The 24,714-nt window shown below is 39.4% G+C and overlaps 2 protein-coding genes across 4 annotated transcripts; both read right to left on the bottom strand.

The window, feature by feature from the left end:
• Nucleotides 1–579: 579 nt before the first annotated feature.
• On the bottom strand, nucleotides 580–18,942 carry LOC145491706 (receptor protein serine/threonine kinase put-like). Of its 3 annotated transcripts, none has more exons than XM_081470948.1 (5): nucleotides 18,135–18,942; nucleotides 5,399–5,463; nucleotides 4,207–4,572; nucleotides 3,331–3,516; nucleotides 580–2,810 (listed from the first exon to the last, which is right to left on the bottom strand). In XM_081470948.1, the coding sequence occupies exons 2-5, from the start codon at nucleotides 5,433–5,435 to the stop codon at nucleotides 2,590–2,592; spliced, it is 810 nt and encodes a 269-aa protein (XP_081327074.1). In that variant the 5' UTR covers nucleotides 5,436–5,463; nucleotides 18,135–18,942; the 3' UTR covers nucleotides 580–2,589. The 3 variants fall into 3 exon arrangements, with proteins under 3 accessions (XP_081327074.1, XP_081327075.1, XP_081327076.1); XM_081470949.1 differs by lacking the exon at nucleotides 18,135–18,942 and adding an exon at nucleotides 9,425–11,565; XM_081470950.1 differs by lacking the exon at nucleotides 18,135–18,942 and adding an exon at nucleotides 6,189–6,205.
• Nucleotides 18,943–22,295: 3,353 nt separating this feature from the next.
• On the bottom strand, nucleotides 22,296–24,704 carry LOC145491705 (uncharacterized). The gene is made up of 2 exons (XM_081470947.1): nucleotides 24,568–24,704; nucleotides 22,296–23,220 (listed from the first exon to the last, which is right to left on the bottom strand). The coding sequence occupies exons 1-2, from the start codon at nucleotides 24,613–24,615 to the stop codon at nucleotides 22,339–22,341; spliced, it is 930 nt and encodes a 309-aa protein (XP_081327073.1). The 5' UTR covers nucleotides 24,616–24,704; the 3' UTR covers nucleotides 22,296–22,338.
• Between the last annotated feature and the right edge of the window lie 10 nt (nucleotides 24,705–24,714).

Below are 24,714 nucleotides of genomic sequence, written 5' to 3'. Positions count from 1 at the left end.
GGGATTTGGTGTGATGTTGGCTGAATTTACCACGTTTATTGAAATGTCGCGATACCACAACAAGGATTTAAGTACCGTCGGTTATTCTTATTAAAGTGAAAATATATGTGTTATTTACCGGTAGGGAGGTCCGTATGGTGAAAAACTGTCACCGAGGGCGTTTTCAAGCCCTCGGTCATAGTTTTTCACTACACGGACCAACCATAGCCGGGAAATAACTTATTTATTTTCCTCTCTCTCAAATCACTTTCATAACTGTTGACCTTTTCCACAGATACATCGCGCGCGGGTTACCGCGACCGAGCGCAGAGATAGGAAAATCCGGACCGCGCTCAGAACAATTAGAATGCAGGATTCGTTACTGTGCCCTCTAGGAAAAATAAATTGTATAGATTTACGAGAGAAAGCGATGGATTGTTCAAATGTAAAGTGGAATAATTCTGTTGCTCAAAACATGTCTGTTGGACTAGAGACTTGTTGGTAAATTGCAAAATGGCAGCCGTCGCACTGAAGTAAAAGGAAACCAAATTCATGTATGAATGGTGCAACATCAAGCGTAGCCCACTAAAGCATACAAACCCTCAGGTAACTCGAAGTCGACATTCAACAGAGCCTGCAGGACCGAAAACCAGCTGCAATAAGAAAGAAAACATTTATACCAGGTATGGTAGAACAGATGAACACAAATCACGGAAGAAAACAAATCACGATATTGTGACTACGCTCTTAAGGTTCAAACTTCAGGCTAGGATAATTGGCACGAATTAAGATCTTCCTTGATCACAGTTGAAATTTATCCTTGTACTTGTTCGTGGTCAACCGCCATATCACCGAAAAATGATGATAGATGTGTTTCAATCTGACGCTAGGGAGAAGCAATATTCTCATGATGGTTGGACTCACATAGTTCACCCAAAGCTTATCCGTTGAGAGGGGGATTGAAAAAGGGGCACTTTTTATTATCCGGGGGGAGGGTGTACAAACTTGTTACCGGAAATAAAGTTTGTGTTTAAAAATGTTCGAGTTCATATTTGGAAGAGATTGTGCGTATCAAAGCTTAGGAGCGGACAGAAGTTTGAAAGTTTCATAAACCTCTTGTGCTCTCTAAACATATATGCATGTGAGGCATAGTTCCAGGTGTGTGGATTGTCATCAGAAGGCTTTGGGGGCCTTATTTTCTGGAAGGGTTATCATGTATAGCATAAGATTGTACGAATTTCTTTGTGCTTTTGCATCGATTTATCCTCCAACAGATCGGGCGTGAGTAGATCTTGCCTCTACTAGTTCCTTAACAAGGTAAAAAGCCCAGCCATGCAGGCTATTGTAGCTCTCAGAGTGTACAAGACACTTGTTGATGTAAAATGAATACGATTTTCAGTGTAGAAAAGCAGGCGTCGGTTTTATTGTTTAGTAATCTATAAGCGAGTTAGAAAAGCAAATGTAAGGCACATTTAGCGAATACTAAATTAAAGTGTTTTTTTAATAGTGCACGAACTCTGCTCGATGAACGCGTTTCGCTGTATGGTGTTAATCATCTTAGTTGACGTCTCAGGAAACAGCAGTTAACTGGTTCAAATGGACACGTCTGCATGAGTTGTGATTTGGTAAATTTCGAGTCATTTTGTTTATTGTTTTTTTCCAGGTTCATTGGTTTTCGTGTGTGATTGACGGCAGCCAAAACGCAATCGTTAGTTAAGTTTCGCATGTTACTAAAAGCGCAGCAAATTTGGCTCCAGGCAAGATGTATCAAACATATTTGAGATGTTAGTGACGTTATGTGTGTAAGAAATCCAGGATACTACAAATCCGTCTTGTATTACCACGCAACTAGCTTAGTCCAGGTGCGCATTCCGTTGGTTGGCGAGTGGCGCGAAAAACGGCCAGGGAAAAATAGGGGAGGAGCTCAGTGAGGTGAAAAAGCGACAAATGAATCTTGTGAGCCGTTGAAGTCGTGTAGACCTAGCATCCCCATTTTGCTCTACTGAGACAATCGACGGTTATGTTACGAGGCCTCTGCAGGTTGTCTATCGGTGGAAAATGTAAAAAATGATCACGGTTTTCTCTCTGTCGATCTCGCCTCCCGTATTTTCCCTCTCGCCGTTTTTCGAAGTGCTCCCTATTTAACGAACTCCTTGACCAGGTTACAACCCAGCAGAAGCAGCAATGTTAATTGAAACTATATATATTACAAATAAACTTACTCTGAATTTAAGCATTATATACAAACATAGATATATCATTTATGTGTTGATCAAACTGAAACTTAAAGTTCACGAAGTATTGGAATTGATGGTGCATTAGACCATTGGGCACTTTTCTCACACAAATTCTTATAATAAACATTTCACAACTGGAGAAATTCGGCAATGAACGATGTTTAACGATTGATTATAATATATACAAAGTAACTGGAAGTTTAGGTTTCGAATTGACAAGTTTCTTACGTCTGCATAAATTACAATCACTGAAAACTGCTAATTTAATATTGAAGTCTTCCTTCATTCAACGTACTACGTACATAGAGGAGCAGGTCATTCAGTAACTCCATATCTTTTTTTTTTTTTATAGAAAAATCCTCTCTTTATAGATTTATACAACTCCTGCGGTGTTTACGTTTGTATTTTTTGCCATCAGCTGTTTGTCATACACATACACATCATCCGAGCCCACTGACAATCGAATGCGGACTATCCGATTAGAGCCATGTAGCCTGGCCTGCCATATTTCACCAAACGTGCTTCGTACAAGACACGTGATAAGTTGGAAGTCTTGCTTCTTCCAGCGAGAGGTGTTCTGATATTGATGAGTACCTACAAAAGAAATGATTCCAAAAGCTTTTTAAAGTTCAAAAGGGAAATACTGTTCAAAATCAAATACGTATGCATCCAATTTCATTTTCAGTTTTCGTTGATATTACCGTAGAGTTTATTGATGATATAAATAAAGGCAAAAAGGTAAAGTCTGCATACAAGCCAAGTGGTCCATCAGACCGGAGTTTATCTCGGTCTCTGTAGCGTTTAGAGACTAGGAGTATTTCCTCTCCCCCCTGGATGGGATGCTAGTCCATTCCAGGGTTACCTCCAGCATTAAGTTCGCCGGTACTCATTTATACACCTGGGTGGAGAGAGGCACTGTAAGACTAAAGTGTCTTGCCCAGAAACACAACCCAATATGTCCTCGGCCAGGGTTCGACCCCAGACCGCTCGATCCGGAGACGTGCGCACTAACCATGGGGCCATCGATCCGCCACGAAAATAAAACACATCAAACTTAATGGCCAGTTGGAATAAATTCGTGTACTGACTGTTTTTTAGAATTCAAATAACTAACCTGACACGCCTTTATCGCAGACCACTTGAGATAAATGTTTTACATGTCTTGATATCTTCCTTCGTCGTTTGTAAGAAATCAATTTCCACAGCATCAGAATAATCGCAATTACGCTCAGGACAATTGTCATTGCCACAAGATGACCCCAGATTAACAATGTTAATTGTCTTATCGACTCTTTAATATCTAAAATGTGGAAAGAACATCAACTTGATAAGAGAGATTAGAGCTACTCCACTCTGCCTTGTTCTGTGATACACAAATAATTAATTTCTGTTACAGTAAGTTGTTTCCTAAGAGCGATCAAAATCTGATTTTTGATCTTGGTCTCAACACATTAGTAGACTAATAACGGTTACGTCACGTTCTAATATGCCACAAAGTTTCATAAATTTGTATTTTCAAACAGTCATCTTGCATTTTAGCGTTAATGCGTGCTATCTACGCGGCAACTCGGCTTAAGGACGTCGTTCGTTAAGATATGGTGTTGATCTCGATTCCTAATGCAAGCTGTAATTGAGAAACTGCCGTAAAAATAATTTCATTTTGAACTTCAAATCGTGCACTGGTGGAAACCAGCTCAATCGGAGTTTATTCTCAACATAGTCTTAAAACACGGCGGAAAATTTTCTATTCTTCCTCCCGCAATCGTTCTCTCACTAGGGGATTAGGCCGAGAGCGGGAGATGACTGACATTTCAGGCTAAAAGTTGATGAAAATAAAGTTCTCATGGAAATGAAAAGTACACATTTGGTTCCCGATTTGGGTGGAAGGAGACTGTTAAAACCTGCCGAAGAAGTCGCTTTGGGTTATATTACGAAATCAAGACAAATTAAAACCCTGCGTTAGTCTGTTACTCTAGAAAAAGATTCTTACCTTTCACCACACAATTCTTTTCCGTCTCTTCGCTGATAAGAATAATTACATCTCGGTTACATTTGTCTTCTGTACAACAGCAGTGGTAGAGAGCTGGCGAGTTATGGAGACTCTTTCGTTGCCCGTTGCATACTGACGAGGGCGCGCAATCTTGGGCAGGCTGAGTTATGCATCCTTTCATGATAGTATTCAGTCCGCCATCTTTGTTCTGACCGAACAAGGCATAACAAGCTGGCGTTGAACCAAGCATGTGATCGCAGTGCTGTAATGTTGAACACGAGGAGTTTCCTGAGGCTGCAGAGTTGGATGTCCGACATTTCTGATCGTATGATTCACACACTAGTGACAACCCCTTGGTGGCAAACGCTGAAAAAAAAAAAAATTCTCCAGGTCACGCTATATAAGGTTATTCTTTGTTTTTTTTTTTTTTAAAGGAGTTCAGCCACACGGCATTTTGAGTTATTTTGGCACTTTAAATTGAAGGGAACCTGAAAATAGTAGTTTACTAAGATGGAAGTACGCCAAAGAGATAATAACAAACCATAAAGGAACAAGGAACTTGAAAAGTCTAGGCTAAATTTTTCAAGATGTACAAACTGTGACGTGGTTCTTTGAAAATTGAGAGAAGTTCTAAATCTTTGTTTGAAATGTTTAAAGCAAAACGCACTGTAGAAAAATTGCTAGAAAGAACCATCTCTGTTATATCCTTAAGGCCCCCGCGCGGATTTTTATTTGTTGTTCCACGCAAATCTGTTTGCGCTCAAAGGCAGTGTATAACGGGTCGAAAAGAGCCGAGTTAAAGAAGTGATGATAAGAGAGCTTAATGGCTATTTTCACAATTAAGCTTTTCTCATTTGCATTACAGTGTAATCCAACCTGGATGCGAGGCAATTTAGGGCAGAAACTACAAAATCATCCCAAATTGTCTCACATGCATGACAGATTATGTTGTAACGTAAATGAGAAAAGTCAACTGTGAAAAAGGCTGTTAATAGCACAGACCGGTTTCTGAACCATGGAAGCCAACCCGAAGTTTATTTTCCTTCTTTTGACGTGTTTTCACCCCCTACTAGTAAGTCGTAAAGTTCTCATTAATGTAGCTTTCACAACTTCACGTTTTTTAACGAAAATTCGATAATCACACAAAGAGGAGACGATTTGACTTGCCGTTCACGAGCTCGGTAATACTTACAGAAAATGCAGATCCACAACACCGTGACTTGTCTCATTTTACTTCATTCTCCGTCGTAAACCGCGCTAATTAATAAGAAAAATCAAAAGTATTAACAATAATGTATAGAGGGATCGAAAAATGAAGTAAATATGTAGGGCTTCTTTTTATATCGGTTGTTGTTACTAATGTTATGACTCGTATCGAAGTTTGTTTGTCTTTATACCTGTGGACAGCCGAGTAATGGTAGGGAGAATTTTCCCTACTGCATCCTGTTTTGTCGCTTATAGATTTCATATAATTTACTAACTCGGGTTAAAATTTCCGTCATTCATCAGTATTTACCGAGTTCAAACATTGAACCAAGCATTTCATTGAAATAATTTGTTAATGAAATTCTCGAACTGAAATTATGAAAATTGACACACAGCGCCGGTCCTTTAGACATTGCGCCGTCGGCGGCCAATTTCTGTTAGTCAGTCAATCTTATCGCAATCAAAATTTAGTTTTAAAGAAATGAGAGAAAATTGGAATGTTCCTTTGGAATGTCCTTTTCTAAAATTAGTGGCTGTTAAGATCTAGGATTAAACTATTCCGGTAGAAATTTCGTTGTATAAATCGTGGGGCGGATATCAAAAGATTCGCGTACATGAAATTCAGCTGGTGTCTGGTTTGATAGAGAAGAGGGCTCAATACCAGGCCAGCTTAAGATGGCAAATATAAATTCGTAAAATAGGGGAGAAATACATGCTTAGAATAAGAATAATTATTCATAGTTTCGAAACTTACTGGGTTAAGCTTTGATTCTTACCTAGTGTGTTGTCAGAGGCTCCAATACAGATAAAATATATGTTTTGATATCATTGTCTCGTTTTATGTGAAAACATGTCTAAGCATTAAAAACAAAACTGTCAATCAATCAGAACTAAGCCAATCAGACGACAGAGTGGCACTAACAAAGGATCAACGTTTTACGTATTTATGAGAGAAGTCTAAATAATAACTTGTTGCTCTGGTTAGAAAATGTCAGAAATTGTTAAATGGTTTCTATGAGTTTACGGGTGTAATGTTTTATAAATGAATAAACGTTTTGGGTGAATAATGACTTAAACATAAACAAAAGTTACACTGTTTAAGTTTATAACTTTATCCCTGGCGTCTGGCCTCGGTTTGAAGAGTGATGACGCCGTTTTCGCCACGAAACCCAAGAACATTGGCGGTTGGCGTTCAGAAAAAAAAAAAAACCAAACGCTAGATATCAAAGAATTTCGGAGCATCTTGCCGCTTTTTAAAGTGTCAGCGCCAGAGGCTGTCATGAAGCAATTAGTTGCCATTAGTTGAGACTTGTCGCGCAAAACAAATAATTGTAGAACAGGTAGCAAAATGAAATAATGTTATATAGCAGGTGGTCAAGAGAAAAGCAATTAACTGACTGGCAAACACAGACATCCGATATGTTTTCCTTTCAGAAAAATATCTCTGGCAGTGTTTTGGTAAAAGTTAGTATATGTCTATATTTTTTTGTACGAAGAGCAGTTTTATTTTGCTAAGCATTAAGAATTCAAACAAGAAAATAAATGTTATTTTGAAATGTACGCTGTAAAGCAATTGTTTTTCGTATATGATCAAAAAGCGCGCTCATTTGTGTTTACTTAACCAAGTAATTATAAAGAAAAATTACGCTCGATGGAAAATATAAGCTTATGTGCCAGGGAAATTTAACGCATTATAAAATAGGCAGAGCTTTTCAAGTTGATTAAAAATCGACTTCTGCAATTTATAGCTGTTCCTGATAAATATAAAACAGAAATAATAACAAACTAATTTACCTTTTAATTTTACTTCACATGGCAACTCTTTCATGAAAATAAAAATTGACACTCTTATGAGAACCTGAATTTTTCAGTCAGATTATAAAGTAAATAAAAGCTCTCCCAGGCAAACGGGTGAGCGGATCATAGCTGAGGATAACTGCCATTAACAGCTGTGTTCAGGGTAATATATCCTTTTGTTTCGACACCTCCGATAAACAGGCTGCTAAAATAACGAGTTTTTTTTCAGGTTTTTTTTTAACATCGTAGCATTATATTGGCTTAGCGTATCAGACGCCAGCGGCATTTCTGTTCCGGGGGGACTCCCTTATATGGGCTATATGGGTATGTGCGGCCCCAAATGGTATAGTTTTTTTAGGCCATTTTGGTCTAGAATAGCGAATCGATTTTGGCCATTTTGTTCTCAAATAGGGTATGGTTTTTGCACTCCAATCTTGAATTGGGTATGCTTTTTTTTAGAAGCAGCTATCCTACCCAATAAATTGCCTTAACATTGGTCTGAACTAGGGAACTAATTATAAGGTAGGTCTGAAACAGGTCGAGTCTTAAATAGAGTATCGAAGTTTTGGTCAGGTCATAAATAGGGAAGGGAAAATCGCAGATTTTGGTCTTAAATAGGGTAAGAGTTTTGGGAAACGGGCCGCACACCCTACCCAATTTTTCTAGGAGTAGTTCCCCCCCCCCCCCCCCCACCAGGTTTCTGTTCTGGTGTTTCGCCAATCCGAACTTTGTTCTCAACCTTTCTAGAGGATGGTCGACCCGTCAAGTAGCATCCAATGGGGTGTAAGCAGATTTATTTCCAAGTTGACAGCAAGCACGAGCAGTCGAGAGCTAAAACTGAATATTGACAACGCGCGACAATAATTTGATACACAAGCTGCTACGTAATTGAAACAACACAAGTTTATACCAAACTACCTCACACGGAAGAAAAAAAGTCCCCTCTGAACGGAATAACTGTTAAAAATATCTTACCATTCTCGAGGCTGTTTTATTCACAAGTTGTTACTGAATTCAGGGAACAACGATAATTTATACCAGTTCAGAATCACCGAGCCATGCAAATAAAATAATCAGTATTCCATTTTTCCCACCAGAGAGTAAAACTTTTTAATCACAAATGGCTCTTAGGAACAAATATTCACTTGGTATTTTTTGCTGACCAGGTTTTTACTTTTCTATCGTTTCTTGTTACAATACATGTGGGTGTTAAACTGTCATGCATTCGTTATCTATCAATTTACGAAACCTGAGCTCAAATTGAGTGATTAAAACTCTGCTTTTAGGCCGGCTTCAGCTGGATTACAAAATTATACATAAGAGAATCGTTAAAGGAAGGTTTTTACGCAGTTTATATTTTAAATAAAAATTTATTCAAGACTCTAAAAAAAATTAAGTTCAAACAACTGACCTAACTGAGTTAAAATGCCTACTTACCAACCTTAATCTGGATAGCAGAAAAAATCAAGTTCTCAAATTACCATTTTCACGAACTGTAATTATGCGTAGAATAGTCCCTGATCTGTAAAATAGCATTCTGGAGCCAATTTACACTAATACGAATGAAAGCCGGAAAAACTGAACTCCTGTTTATGCACCGCATGTGAACAGAGGATTCCCTGAAAAAACAAACGCTGACTTTCTTGACTAATTTATCCTACACCACTCTCAAAGAGCGCAATATCTCGGCCCTTTTGGACTTACTGAGGCACTCGAAACAGCCTGAGTCAGAGCTGCGCACATTTTCATTTTGACTTACATGGACTTCATTCCCAAGACCGTGCACGATATTTTCGAGTTCTATGGACTTGAAACCTAATTGCAAAGATAATGACCTTAAGTTAAATCAACATGTTAAAAATAATCGCACGCTTGGTTCACACAGAGTCGCCAAAATATAGGCTCTTTTTCACTCACTGGGCACTCGAAACAAGCTGAGACAAAGCTGTGCACATTTTGATTTTGACTTGCATGGGCTTGATTCCCAAGAGCTTGGACGATATTTTCTAGTTCCAGGGACTTGAAACTAACAAAGCTCAAAGGGTGCAAATATTTCACGATGTTTGCATTGCAGCACTAACTCTCTAAATCTCTTATTATAATCAGTTTGGTGAGGAGTTACTGCTTTTTGACTCGTCTCACGAAATCGCGATGCACAACATACACACAACTACAAAAAGTAGAAAATAAAATGAGAAAGAAATTGGAAACTCACCTAGTACAATTGCGATTCAGGCCTGCTTGTGGTTTAATTTTTAGGCCTTGAGGTAATGATAGTGACAAAGCATATTTATGACAGGCGGATCATTTGTCTTTTAGGGTTGTGTGGGTGGGTGATTTGTACAGGCACGAATTTTTTTAACCCTTTCATGCCTTAACAATTTTTTTTCTCGGTACGCGTGCATGCACGATCTTTTTTCTCCGTATGAAATGTTTTTTTTTTTTTGTTCGGCTTACCGAGAGTGTTTGAATTTCTTTTTTCGGCAGTGGTCGTTTGCATGATTTGGTACAAGAATACTTGAAGGAAATTTGTTTTGAAAACCACCCAGTCCCCATCAAAATTCAAACACTCCACCCCTAAGTACAGTTTCTATTGTCGCGTTTGCTGTGCTTGTCTGACAGGTGAGTGTGTTAATCACTGACAGGAACATTAAGCGAATCAAGCGATGCCTAGAGAGCGCTTCAAACAGAAATATTCGGCGGGTTTGCTGGTTTTCGAGCTTTTAGTTGAATTTCTTGTTTGGTTGCCTCACGGTTGGTTATTTTCACAGAAACAAACTTGCAAAGTCATTTTTTAGTGTTGTAAGGTTTGCGTGACCAGTGGAAATGTTTGAATCATGCCATTATCTGAAAGTGCAGGTGAAGGTCAGTGTGTGTGTTTTAGCGTGAGTTTCGCCTGGTTTCCGCGGTTCGAGTCAAGGTGAAACCATGGTAATTAACATGCAGGCAGACCATTCTAAACACGACTGGCGTTGTTCTTAGTACTGTAGTTCGTGCACACTTTTCACGCCATAGCGAAGCAATTAATAAAAGAAGTCAAAACAAAGGGAATCACAGCTATAGCAAGCCGCAAGTATCTTCTGATTGGCAAAAAGATACTTCTGCCTCCTTCATGCACACACTTTCCCAATGAAGAAACAAACGACAAAACAAACCAACAAGGGAAGCGTGTTGGCGCTGATTAAAGGCAAATAAGTTATATTGTGAAAGACAGTTGTGTTTGCCTCCCACGCAAATTTTTGCTTCATGCGTTACTCCCCAACTAGCACTCAACTACGCTTCCGCTTTTTAATCAGCTACAGTTATGTCGGTCCAATATAAGGTTATATTGTTGGACTGGAAAATGTCTCTTATATAGGTGGTTCATAACTCAGACAGTGCTTTAAAGATTATTTCAAGACATGCTATAGACGTGTAAGATTGAAAACCTGAAACTAATACCTCTTCTGTACATGTCTCACTCGCAGTTTGCTATATTCAGTCTTTTACAATCAAACGTTCATGTCATCGGGCGGCGTCCGCACTGCGCCGGAGGAATTTGAAAACACAGCTTTGTTTCTACCGCTAGGCCTACCATCTACACTAATCCGGCACTAAAACGGAGCTTTTGGAATACGCACTTGAAACGGGAGGAATTTAAAAACACCGGCTTTTCGTTTTCGTGTGGACGGAAAACATTTTGAAAACGGAGCTTTTCGAAAACGATGACGTTACCATAATCATGCAATTTTCCTCAAACACAAATCCAAAATGACCGGTGATTGCTGCGTTTTCAAATTTCTCCGGCGTAATGTGAACGGAAAACATTTGATACGTTTTCAGTGAGAAAACACCGTTTTCAAGTTTCTCCTCCGTAGTGTGGACGCGGCCTAAGGAATCGAGCTTACTTGGAGACACACTGGAAGAATATACAACGGAAGAATATCGACACTTCGTAGGACCCTTGTTGATACCAGTTCCCCCATACGGTGCTCACGCTAGCGAGTGAAACATGTACGACCAACCAGCAATGACAGAAAAAGCAGTTTGTTTAGTCTAGGCAGAGCTTCTGACGATAACAATCAGACCGACCAAGTTCGAAAGCGCGAAAACAGATCAAAATAATGACCACGTGCGTGTAGTCAAATTCTCTCGCGCGTTTTTATATTCCAATTCTCGGACTTTGTAATAATTTTGTGAGGCCCTTGCTGACCGTGTTTATAATACCAGTTCCTGCAGTTCCCCCGTACGTGCTCACACCAGGTTAGTGAGACACGTTCTACCAACCAGCAACAAAAGAAAAAGTGGTTTGTTTAGTCTAGGCAGAATTTCTGACGATAAGAATCAAACACGTACCAAGCTTGAAAGCGCGAAAACAGACCAAAACAAATTACCACGTGCGTGTAAACTTCTCACACGTTTTATTCCAATTCTCTGACTTTGTCATAAAAAAACAACAACAATATATAAGGAAAACTGACAGGAACTGAAGTCGGCTAGATTAATAGTTTCACTGAGCTGGCGCTTTTGGCAATAGCACCTTGCAAATTACACTCGATTTTCCCAAAACCCATTCACGTTTGTAATGATATTGCGAGCCTTCATTTAACAATGGCAGTTTCAGTTCGCTATCATTGACTTGTTTCTGTTATGCAGGACTGTCTTTTTACATCGCCTCCTTTAATTTACGACTTAGAAACATTTCTCGCAGTTAAAAACCTAAAGTCCTTATAGATAATAGCGAGTTGGTTGAAGATTTAAAAAGAACCATCAGTTCATCCACTACTTAGCATTTCTTTTGTTTCTCTCCCTCGTGTTTTGAAACAACTATGTATTATGAATGATGTCATAAATTTAAATTTGTTCCAAATACTGCATAGCTTTTTAACTTTGCAGAGCTAGTCTCATCAACATTTCAGCGTGTCATAATTTGAGGTGAACTTCCAACGCCATCAAAACGTAACCGCGCGAGCGAAAGTCGCTGAATACACAGACAGATAAGTACCCAAAACTCAGGGTTTTTGTTTAGCTTTTCACGTCACGATTTAGTTCTCGTTCCTAAAGCTCTCCGTTTTTTTCTCACGTTATTGCAGCTGGTTCATGTTGCTAAAGGCCTTTTTTTATGTCTTGGATAGTACTATAAAAGGCGCCGTCTTTTGTATAAATACCTGCAGATCGTGAATTTTAAATCGTAATGTTTAAGGTGGAGAACCACAATTTTAAGTTAATAAGTCAAAGATTTTTCACTTTTTACTTTTTACTTTACTCTTTACATTAAAACTACTAATGTCCATTCTTCCCTTCAGCACTCGGCCGTTCATTTTATCTATTAATTTATTAAGTTTTTTTGTTTGCTTGTCGAGCATGTTGGACAAAGACTCACGAAAACACTAATTTGAGAAAGAGAAAAACATCATGGAACATTTGACAAAAGATTTAATGACCGGGCTCTGTTCGCTCCCTGGAAACTGTTTTAAGCCACTTTAAAATAATTTGTTATAACGAACGGCCGCCAATAGGCCCTTTGCACGATCTGGTCACATGGTACGGAATTAATTATGTTGGGACGCAAGTTACACAATGAGACTTCTAAAGCAAAGGAAAGTCGGACTAGACTGGCACGAGTTCCTTTGTTTTAGAAGTCCCACTGTGTAACTTGCGTCCCAGCATAATTAATTCCGTACCATGTGACCGGATCGCCCAAAGGGCCTATTTGTGCGTACGTCCTCTCTCAGTCGCGTCGGAGCTCCCGAAAACTCGGATAACAAATATTTTGTCGTGTTTTGTGTTGTAATCTGTAAAACGGCTCTTAAATGCTTTGTGTCATTGTTACTGGTATTCCCTTGTGTCACTCAACTTTTTTAATTTATTAAACGTTCTAACCATGTTCTAATTAAGAACCTCGACCAACCAATTGGCCAAACAGCCAACACCTATGTAAAACATGTACAACCAACCAACAACAGAAAAAGTGGTTTGTTTAGTCCAGGCAGAGCTTCTGACGACAAGAATCAGACAACGCAAGGACAACCCGAAACAAATGACCACGTGCCTGTAATCAAATTCTCTTGCGCGTTTTCTTTTAATTCTCTGACTTTGCAATAACAAAAACAACATATGAGGAAAAGTGAAAGAAGCTGAGGAATTCCAGAAAGTCGGCTAGATTAAAAGTTTCATAAGGTTAATTCTTTGCAAATTATAGGATTTTCTCAAAAACCATTCACGTTCGTTATAACATTGCGTGCCTTTATTAAACAATGGCAGTTTTATTTCAGTATCATTGACTTGTTTCTGTGATGCAGAATTGTCTTTTTTTATATCGTCTGCTTTAATTTACGCATTAGAAACACATTCCTCGCAGCTAAAAACCTAAAGTCCTTATAGATAATAGCGAGTTGGTTGAAGATTTAAAAAGAACCATCAGTTCATCCACTACTTAGCATTTCTTTTGTTTCTCTCCCTCGTGTTTTGAAATAACTATGTATTATGAATGATGTCATAAATTTAAATTTGTTCCAAATACTGCATAGCTTTTTAATTTTCCAGAGCTAGTCTCATCAACATTTCAGCGTGTCTTAATTTGAGGTGAACTTCCAACGCCATCAAAACGTAACCGCGCGAGCGAAAGTCGCTGAATACACAGACAGTTTAGCACCCAAAACTCAGAGTGTTTTTTTTTTCTCTTTTCACGCACGATTTAGCTCTCGTTCCTAAAGCTCTCCGTTTTTTTCTCACGTTATTGCAGCTGGTTCATGTTGCTAAAGGCCTTTGTTATGTCATCGATTGTGTTATAAACAGCGTCGTCTTTTGTATAAATACCTGCAGATCGTGAATTTTAAATCGTAATGCTTAAGGTGGAGAGCCACAATTTTAAGTTAATAAGTCAAAGATTTTTCACTTTCTACTTTTTACTTTACTCTTTACATTAAAACTACTAATGTCCATTCTTCCCTTCAGCACTCGGCCGTTCATTTTATCTATTAATTTATTAAGTTGTTTTGTTTGCTTGTCGAACATGTTGGATAAAGGCTTAAGAAAACAGCAATTAGAGAAAGAGAAAAATATCTTGGAACATTTGACAAAAGATTTAATGACTGGGCTCTGTCCGCTCCTTGGAAACTGTTGTAAGCCACCTTAAAACAATTTGTACTAACGAAAGGCCGCAAACTTGTGCGTACGGTGCTCTCTCAGTCGAAGGAGCTGCCGAAAATTCGGATAACAAATATTTTGTCGTGTTTTGTGTTGTAATCTGTAAAACGGCTCTTAAATGCCTTGTGTCATTGTCACTGGTATTCCCTTGTGTCACTCAACTTTTTTAATTTATTAAACGTTCTAACCATGTTCTAATTAAGAGCCCCGACCAACCAATTGACCAAACAACCAACACCTAGAAAATTACAGTTTATTTCGAGGAATTGAATGTTAGATAATTTCTGAAAAACACCATCATTGTAAATTGTGTATTTGTAAAGTACCTCAGTTTCCAAAACATTTTACTTACTGGCAAATCATTCAAGGAATAATGTGATTCTATCAGTTAGGAGGCGCTCCCTCTTGTTTTTAATACACCTTACATTTGTCTATAAATTTTCTCCCAAGGATTCGAAAAAGGCAGGGTCCCGTAACAGGTTGAGATATGTACAACTCTATCGAAAATTAAGATTGCGAAGACGCTGGTCTTTCTAACGCACCCAGTTACTTTTCACAGATTTCATCAGTGAATGTTTTTCCCAGGATCCGAAGTTCACGCAATTCATCTGTTATCTCATTCTAGAACAGGAAGCCAACTGCATAGCTGTTTATTCTCATTTTAAAGACAAAATACAACAGTGTGTTTTGGAAGCTTGCGACATCCCGATTTACGATAAATTGGAACAAAGTGTTTTCTTAATTTGTCGATTACAAAGAGACATCAGCATCCTTCCCTCCCCAGGCATTTGACCAGTTATTGTGTGCAGCTAGAAACAAAATACATGCCTACTGCGATAACGGCATGATTATAGCCTAATATAAACCAGCGTATAAACTGTGGGGACTGTAAGGTGCTGTGAAGAAGTACCCTTTGTTTGGAAGTTTCCGAACAAAAGGCGCTATTTTACCACGTCACATCTTCTGCCTACGTCCAGGGGCACAGAACTGATCGTTTCGGTAAATTATCTGTTCGGGGGGCCTTTAATTCTCTCTGATTTTCCCGACAGAATTGTCACCTCGAACGTTCTCGATATGAGAAATTATCAGTAACGCTTGTTGTTTTCGGATTGATAACAACGTCGTTATTAGTACCGAAGAAACTGAAGGTCAGCTATGAATTTCGGAAATAAGCTAACCAACAGCTGCAAAGATAATTTTCGCGAAAAGGGACAAAAAATTCGAAAGACTCAAGTTCCCCCAGGATGACCGAACGGATAACATCTTTGTAGCGCAGCTTAAAATTATCTTACAGAGATTTAAAGTACTTCAGATCAGTAGTTACAACAGCGTCTTAAAGCATTTGAGAGAAAACCACCGCCGTTAATGTTTAGTGCCCGTATATGTCGCTCGTTGTGCTTTTGCTGAAAACCTGCTTGTTGCAGTAAATGCCTGCGAAAGAACAATCCCAATCTAAAGTTCACTGCGTGTCCCGTTTACAGAAGAATCGGTAAAAATACAGGAAAACAACTGAACGTCCCATTCTCAGTCAAATTCGATCAATGAAAGTACATTGTACTTAAACCAGTTCCAGTAGATGATGTGTGTGCCGCTGTTAAATCCAACCTAGTGCTAGCCTTACAGAGTCATTTAAACAATACCGAGCCGTCGATCCAATTTACGGTTGAAAGAGAAACAGAACGGAAAATATACTTTCTTGACGTCACTGTCTGTCGACAAGATGATGGCCAACTCTCCCCTAAAGTCTATCGCAAACCGGCACACACAGAAAGATATCTCTCGTTTGACTCTCACCATCCGGCTGCTCACAAAAGGGCTGTTGTGAAGTCTCTGACTGATCGTGCAAAAGCTATCCCGTCTTCTGTTGACCAACAATCAAAGGAAATGAAACATGTGATCGCGGCACTCGGGTCGAATGGCTACCCGAAACGCTTTGTTATTCATGCAAGCAAACCGAAACGACCTTCTCAACAAACGCCTGCAACTGCACCGGATGACAAAAAAGGTTTCTGCATTTTACCGTACGTCAAGGGCACTACGGAATCGATTAAGCGAATCCTAAGCAATTACAATATCAAAGTTGCTTTAAAACCACACCATACCATCGGCAATTTATTTCCCAAACCAAAAGACCCAATCCCGAAAGATCAGACTCGTGGCGCAATTTATTCAATTCCCTGTCAAGGTTGTGACAAAAGCTACATCGGGGAAACGAAACGAAAATTTTCCACCCGGCTCAGAGAACATCAAAAAGCGATTGTAAACAAACACGCGCACAAGTCAGCTTTAGCGGAACATTGTTTACATTCTGGCCACACCATCTTCTGGGAATCTTCGAAGATTTTACGTACAAGCACAAATTGGCGCAACAGACGTATTTTAGAAGCATGGGAAATTAACACTTGTAGGAATCCGCTGAACCGCGGTGATGGCATGCATTTGCCGCACAAATTTTTAAATTTAGCCCTAAGGGCAGGACGTAATTAGCTCCGATTTGCTGATTTGCATAGTATAAGAACGTGCCTTTTTACAAATTCCTTGTCACTTTCCCCTGAAGAAGGCTGAAGTTTTAGCCGAAACGTTGGGACTTTTACACAAAAAAATTTTTACTAACATTTTATATTTTTTAAACCAGAGTAACGTTTTTCAATCATGAAAGCGAACAAGTTTAACACCAATTTTTTTTTCAAGCAACGAACCGTCAGTCCAAATAGCGTCCGAGCAGAACCTTCTAGCATGATTAACGAACACTTTCAACGAAATTTATCAAAGGATATCAGAAATCTATTAGTGCAGGCCGGTTTCCGAAATCTTTTTTTCCTCTGTCGGGTTTGTTTGTTTTCACGTTCTAGTCGAACACCTCTTTGAAAAGAACTCGAGAGCGCGGAAAACCTGGTCGCGTCGCAGGTTTAGTGGTGATTTCATCATCCTAAGATCATTTCCATTCGAAACCCGTTGCTGAGCTCATTAACAGTGCTAATTTATGGCACCTCTCAAGGAATTCATCGCTGCAGTAAGATCGGATTAAAAAACCTTTTCCTGAAATGATCGGCCGGAAAAATGGTTACAGCGTAAACAAAACATGGCTTGGTGATTATTGACAATGGCTGAAGAAGGTAGAATCATGTAAATCTCATCATCTACAATTTTTGCCCTGGAGTTTCAAAGGGAAAGGACATTTCGTTGTTTCATTTCACCCTGTAAACTTTCTCGGTCGACAAAATCTTCGCGGCTGGGGGTACGCTTAATGTTTTTCCAAAACTCGTCAAGTGTACCAAGCTATCCGTTCTCAAGGCGTCGCTACGCTGGTACATGACTGCTTCTAGCAATTCAACTTGTCAAACAGCTTTCATTGCGGGACAACTTGAGTGAAGACACCGACAACTGTAACACGAGCGTCATGAAAAGTACAAGCTTGATGCCGTTAATAATCACAATCAGACAAGCAAAGGGCAAACTGAGAAAGTTTTGAGCGTAGAATTTTGTAAACATAACATGTGCGTCTTGTAATATTCTTGGTTTCGCAATGTCAAACCGTGTTTAAAGCCTTTCCGAACAAGATGGTGGAACTTTCAGTTTTTAAGCACTACGGGAGTTGTTTTGCAGCACGCTGTATTTTCTTCCCAATATATCTCAGTTGTCTACGACGGCTGGCTATACGGTACCATACAAATCTTATTGTCTCTCAGAAGAAGAAAATGTCTGCGCGCGGTACAATACAAGCTAGATTGTCTGTTTTTTTTCCTGGTTCCATTTAGAACGGCTTCAGAACTGAACATGTAAAAATTGTCACCTACCTGAATCCTTCTTTGGGGTGTTTTAAACTCCGTCAGTCGTTCAGCGACAGCCAAATGTTCAACCACAAAAAGGAAAATAAATGTTTAAGTGAAACGCCACTATTTAACTGCGAGTATTCAATACCTGATGTTGGATACTTGTCACTGTCAATCATACCCTGAAAGGGCTTTCTGGAAGCCATGTTTATTAAAACTGACGAGGAATCCAATCGCATCTTAATATCTTTCCAAATTTTGTTACAACCAGTTTGTCATGGACAATGCTCTGTTTTCCGTTCCCTCAAAGTCAACTGAATTTATACGTAATATGTCGAAAGTCTCACTAAGGAAAAAAGTAATAATAACAATAATAATAATAATAACAAAAAAATTAAATTAAAATAAAATAAAATTTAGTGGAGGCGGGGAGATAGAAGGCTAGTGTAAAAAGCAGGAGCCTACATGTTCGAAATTCTGTTCATATTACGTTGGGCTACAGACACGCAGATTTTGAATTTTTTCACATATTTTTTGATATAAAGTCGTGGTTTTTGCAGTGCACAAACCGACGCACTCAATGTGGGAATCCGAAAGCCTATTTGTTTATAAAAGACTTCTTTATACAAAGTTCTTAACAACCCAACCCCCAAACCTTCCGTCCCATTGTGTTGATAACAATATTAATATTTCAAAGGGCAGAACACGCGTGTTGTTGAGATATTTCACCTGTTGAACAAGATGTTTGTAAAGTTCAATGCCATGCCCCGTCCTCGAGGTCGACGGAAATGTTAGTGACAGTAATTTCTCTAAACTCAGGCCAATCTGTCTAATCCAGCCCGATTTTGATAAATTGAAAACAGTTTGATGATGGATCGTTTAATAACATCGCCTTTATATTTCGAGGATTTTTGGGGCCGTTCAAACGTCTTGGTGACATGCAAATGAAATGAACCGGCCAGTCATTGTTTACTAAGTGTTAAACCATTGATCGGCTTTGAAGAAAACGACTTAAATTTGGTGACAAAAACGAAAGTTTTACATACTACTGACTTTGAATTACCGCCGTTCAGAGACAGCGCATCATCGATCGAGGTCAATTGTGCTAAGACATTTCTTTATCTCGGCAAAATCAGTCCAAAAACTCGGGAGCTCTTGTGTCAACAACGGTGCACGGAATTGTGCGTGCGCTCGTGCTTGCAAACCTGTTGAAAACATGCGGTTTTCCGCGCCAGGCTCGGTCTACGGACCGATACTGAAAATGATACACGGAACTGTATAATTCCCAGCAATGTTATATCCACCACGTCCATCAGCAAAAATTTTTTTTCTGCTGTTTGATGGTAACGGATTGACGAATGGATTAAAGTCGGTCTTTCCCTCGCATTCGCGGCCATTTTTTCATCGCGTTATTTTTTTTCGACTCAATGAGTGAAATTATTCCAAAGTTAGTGGAAGACTTCAGAGAGAGACTTCAGAAAAAGACTTCAGAAAAAAAAAAACTGACCACGAATTCGTGTATTTTCCGCTGTATTTACCATAGTTTCAAAATGTCGGAGCAGACTGAAGTCTTTTGTTTCTTTTGAGGAAAAATAAATCCTTTTTTTCCATACGCTTACTTGACTTGCTATTCTCGCTTGCAAGACGCTACACTTGTATTCCATTTCTGAAAGGAGCACCTTCGTGTTTGCTCACTGGCGAGACTTCTTAGCAGGTGACTGAAAAATACAAAGAGTGGCTGCGACTTCAAATTCGCTCTCTTTTGAAAGTGCGAGACTATTCAATTTGTCAGTGTCATTTCAAATCTCGGGCGTGCGCATCATCATGGTAAACTGCTTTATTCGACAAAAAGGGGGCAGCTGCTGTTACCTGTGCGAGCTGGAGAAAAGACAGTTTTCAATTGTTGTTTTCTTCTTTTCTCGTCGCTGCCAATAACTCAGGTGGCCAAACTAGTAACTCTTTTTCTCATTTGAAAGCGGGTCTATCTGGAAGCCAGTTTAAAGGTAAATTGATACTTTGAAATTTTTGAACCGCTTTGATTCAAACGACGAAAACGTTAAAATCATAGTCTGTAACACGTGCTCACTCACCCTTTAATCTGCAAAGAGATTCATTGTCCCAATGTCTGAGTTGATTGGCATTTCAATTCCCGCTAACTCAAACAGTGATCAGACGATTACACGAGGCAATAAACCATTTATTAGCTTCGTCACTGACTATTTGGAGTTCACATCCATAGTACAAACATTCACCCCCCTCACAACGAAGAGCTCTGTTTATTTTTGGACGCCGGGAGTTACAATGTAAAAATCGGGACCGAAAAAAATTAAAACGCTTTTTTAAAGCTTAAATTTTATCCAAAATAAAACTTGCCTGCACTTTTTAATTTTCGTGTGATTTAGTTAAGGAAAAGCAACCGATCAACGATTTTGCAAGGTTAGTTTTACGTGAAAGCAGTGAATAAAGCAAGCTGCTTAAACAGCCTTAAAGTTCTTTAGTTTAACATTTTCTCGAGGTCCCCATTTTGACAACAGGATCAAATATGAGCCAAGAAATCCCGACCGACCCAAGTCAACCCTGAAGACATCTCGATTGGGTGAAGTTTTCCTTCTAGATAACGAAACTTAAATCAAGTCTAAGATATCCTTTAGGGCAATCCCGGTTTTTCCTCCGTCGAGCATCACCCAACCCATCCGATTTGGGCGTTTTCAGTAAAAAATTATTTCATGAAAGGTATAAATGATGAAGTCAAACGGTTTTTTTTAACTGACCTGTAAAATATACATTGTGAGACCATTATCTTTGCCAGTTTTTCACGGTCAAGGAAAATGAATACTGCAAGGTTCCATTTGATTTCTACCACGAAATCGATAATCTGAATTTAACCATCTTCTCGAGTTGCTCTGATCCACCCGAGGACAAGGCTGAAATTCAGGCTATGCTTAGGCGCCAAGAGGGCCTCCTAGTTCCAGGCTCCTCGGGGTTTTGGCATTTTGCCTGGAGAAGGCGCCTTCTACTCCGATCCGACTGACCTACCCAACTTCAACGCAAAAATGTTTTTTAAGGACGTTCGCGTGAAGATTTTTCAGTCGATAGATTTTATCTAAATTTTTACTGCAGTCAGAAAATGAGTTACTTGTGTTAGAAATGCAAAAAATTGGGGGTCACCGACTTCGTTTCAGAGATAAAACGTGTGGAAAACTACCCTGATTTTGAAAATTTGGCGCACGTAATTCAGCAGGGTCTACAGAGGTTTATTGTTAAAAATGTAGAAGTGGGTATGTTCGGTAAATAATCCCAAATGTTGCCAACGTTTTTACAGAAGCATTCGAAACCGCCACACAGAAAAACGAAGAGCTAAAAATAACGGAATTCGATGGTGCATCTTGCAAAAAATTCAAACTTCTGATCGATATATTTTCATTTTTTCGTTAAACGTAGAAAATCGCTTAGAGAAAATGATCCATCAAAAGAGAAATAGGGGTCACCGAACGCCCAAGATCGTTAAATCCAGGCAAAGCTATAGCAATATATATGCAATATAGCTGATATACCCAATCGTACCTTTTTGGTACACTTCGGCGGCATATCAGGCGACTTTGATCGAGCCCTCGTTCGTATTCTGGCGAGATGTAGTCAAGCCTAAATACATGGCGAGACCAGACGAGCCTGGTATGCCGTACCTTGGGTGCCAAAGGGTTGTTGTTTGTTTTCACGGCGAAGCTGCGATTGTGAGCGGCGAAACCACGTTCACCACGAAAGCAAAAAACAAAAAAAAAAAAACACCCTCTGGCACCCAGGGTAGATATGTCGTCCAAGAGTACTAAAAAGGTACGATTACGTATTTACCGCACCCGAATTCGGCTAAGTGAGCATGATATCGTAGCCATATCAGCTCAGTGACTTGATATAGCAGGATATCAGGACAGTAGACACGGCTTCTGATTGGGTGATTGTGAGTATGGCTTCCCTAATGAGAAGAATTGTTGTTGGTAACTGACGTTTCGACAAACTGAGCCGAAGTCATCTTTTCAGTCAAGTGGACTTCAACTTCAACTTCAACTTCACTTTGGAAGTGGACAGTGTGAAAAGACAGTGGACAGTGTAAAAAGCAAGTGGTCTTTTCTCTACCAAAATAAAACACAACTTTATGTTCGTTTCTTTTCACTTTTATTAAAACTGGTAGATCTTGGCAGGTTTAATCAAATAAAAATAACACGAAATCGCTTCACTTCTGTGGTTTTCTTTTCAGTTTTGGAACCGGCGCATTGGGATTTTCTCCTTTGTAAAACTCTTTTAACAATTCCACAGCAGTGCTGGCTAAAATGCCGGGGATGCACTCAAATGGTTTTCCTAAAGCGCTACATGGGTTTTTCTTGACGTTCTCTGACTTTGACTGGGTTCTACTGCATTCTGAGAATCTTGAAGGGTCTGTACCGGGCTGCTTTGTGAGAAACGTTGCCGAGTTTTCCGCTTCATGGGGCAGAATTATCTGAGAAGATCCTAGAGAAGCGTTCGTGGAACTATTCTTTGAAATGCAATCAACTGGTGTTATGGCATTAGCTGAGCTTCCCTGTGCAACACCTGATGAAGTGTCAATAAATGTGCTCCACGAGGTAGAACATGGCAATTTGTGAGTGAAATGTGTTTCAGGAGAAGTCGGAGGTGAATCCATAGAAGACTTGACGAACCGTTCATTTACAGTACACTCTGATGGCTTTCCAGCACAATTTAAGGGCGTTTCCTGTGGAACTCGTGGAGTACTTATGGAGTATTCGTCTGTGTGAATGTTTAAAATGGAACCACATCCTCCAAATCGTTCGTTTGCACAGCCAAACACTACTTTGGGAACACCCAAATATCTCAAAGCCGCTGAACACATGATGCAAGGCTCAACCGTCACATAAAGACAACACCCTCTCAAAACTTCCTCAAAACAGAGACATTGCCTTTCACACCACAACTTCACTTGATCAAAGGCCACTATTTCTGCATGTCTTGTTGCATTTTTTGTTTCATTTACCTCATTTCGTCCTGTTCCAATAATTTGGTTTTTGTACACCATTATGCATCCGACAGGTACCTCGCCCTTTTTCAGAGCATCTTTTGCCTTTTAAGGAATAGAATTGCAAACATGAGAAAAGACTTCAAAAGGGATATATTCAATTGTGTAGGTAGGTTTTTGTCATTGGTGGATTGCCGTCACAAGGACCTAAATTAAATGTAGCAAAATTACAACCTACTCTTTAGATAGATATTGTTATCATTTATTGAAAACTGGATCATTGGAGAATATAATGCAATTCAAGAGCTTTGATTCATTGCCTTAGCCATCATGGTATATTTGACAATTAAACCATGCTCTACAAATGTGGTAAGTGTATACATAATTTTTTGGGGCATATTTTTATTTCTATTACATTTTAGTTTTCTATATTTTGGGGGCATTTTTAATAAAACAATTATTCCGCTCAAACTTGTTAAATAAGCTACCCACCTTGTTGGCTTTCCATAATCTTATATTCAAGAAGAAGAACAGTAATTGTTTTAAAAATATACACTTTATTAACTTGTCTTAATGTAGGCACTTTCATGGCTATTTTAGATGATTTCAAACTGCAGGCCTTTTTCTGCAGGGGAATGGAAGAGGGTCCAGTTTTTTGCAGGGGTTGGTTGAGGGGTAGGGGTTGTTGATCTCTTGGCTAATCACCCAGCCCTGGTGGTTTGTCCAGGAGCTTCCCGACCATAGAATGAATCTCCTGGTCTTTCCAAATTACAAATCTCTGGGATACGCATGTAGTTTCCCACTGATTTTGCCCAGAATTAGGCACTTTTGGATGCGATTTTGAATGTTTATGGGACTTATTTTTTGACAGCCAGCAATTTCTATGCGTCGAGAAGACATAAGCTTACCTACAAACAAAATCCAGCATCATTCTCTTCATCTAGAGTACACACTGTGTCTTCAAGCTTAGTTAATTTTCTAGCCAAAAAAAGTTAAGCCCGGTCCTCACTTGCAATGCAAGCATAAGCATAAGTGCAAGCATTACGGCCTAGTTGGGACGGCTGTGGCACAAGCTTAATTTTAGGCCTTCTGTTTCTGTTGCTGTTATGTTCAGTGAGGGCATGGTCGGCATAAAGTGCTCGCTGATTGGCTGAAAGTCTGTCGCTTATGGATGCTCATGCTTATACCCACCGTGTCCCCACTGGACATAACAGCGACATAAGCATAAGAAATACGCAAGCTTTCGATACCCTTATGCTTTATATGTCCGCCATTCCCTTCTAGCGCATAAGCTTCTTTTATGCTTGTGCTTGTGCTTTTGTTTGCGTCGCAAGTGAGGACCGGGCTTTCGGGACTTCTCTTGAACTGTTTTCAGAAATGCCTGTTTTGATTACAACTGCAATTGGCTACTCTCATTAAGGATACTTAAGCTACAGATGTCGATTTTCTCACCAAATTTAACGCGGATTCCATCCACTTTTCATCCCGGCTGTCCGCCATCTTGTTGGATTCCAGTCTTCTCTCTACCTATTTTTCTCAATTCTGCGGGCTCATAAACAAAGTCTCGTGACACGTGAGACACGTGAAGTTGAACCAGGA

The sequence above is a fragment of the Orbicella franksi genome, chromosome 7 (genome assembly GCF_964199315.1).
Source record: "Orbicella franksi chromosome 7, jaOrbFran1.1, whole genome shotgun sequence".
NCBI classification, from domain to species: domain Eukaryota; kingdom Metazoa; phylum Cnidaria; class Anthozoa; order Scleractinia; family Merulinidae; genus Orbicella; species Orbicella franksi.
This window is presented reverse-complemented; position numbering and strand designations above follow the sequence as displayed.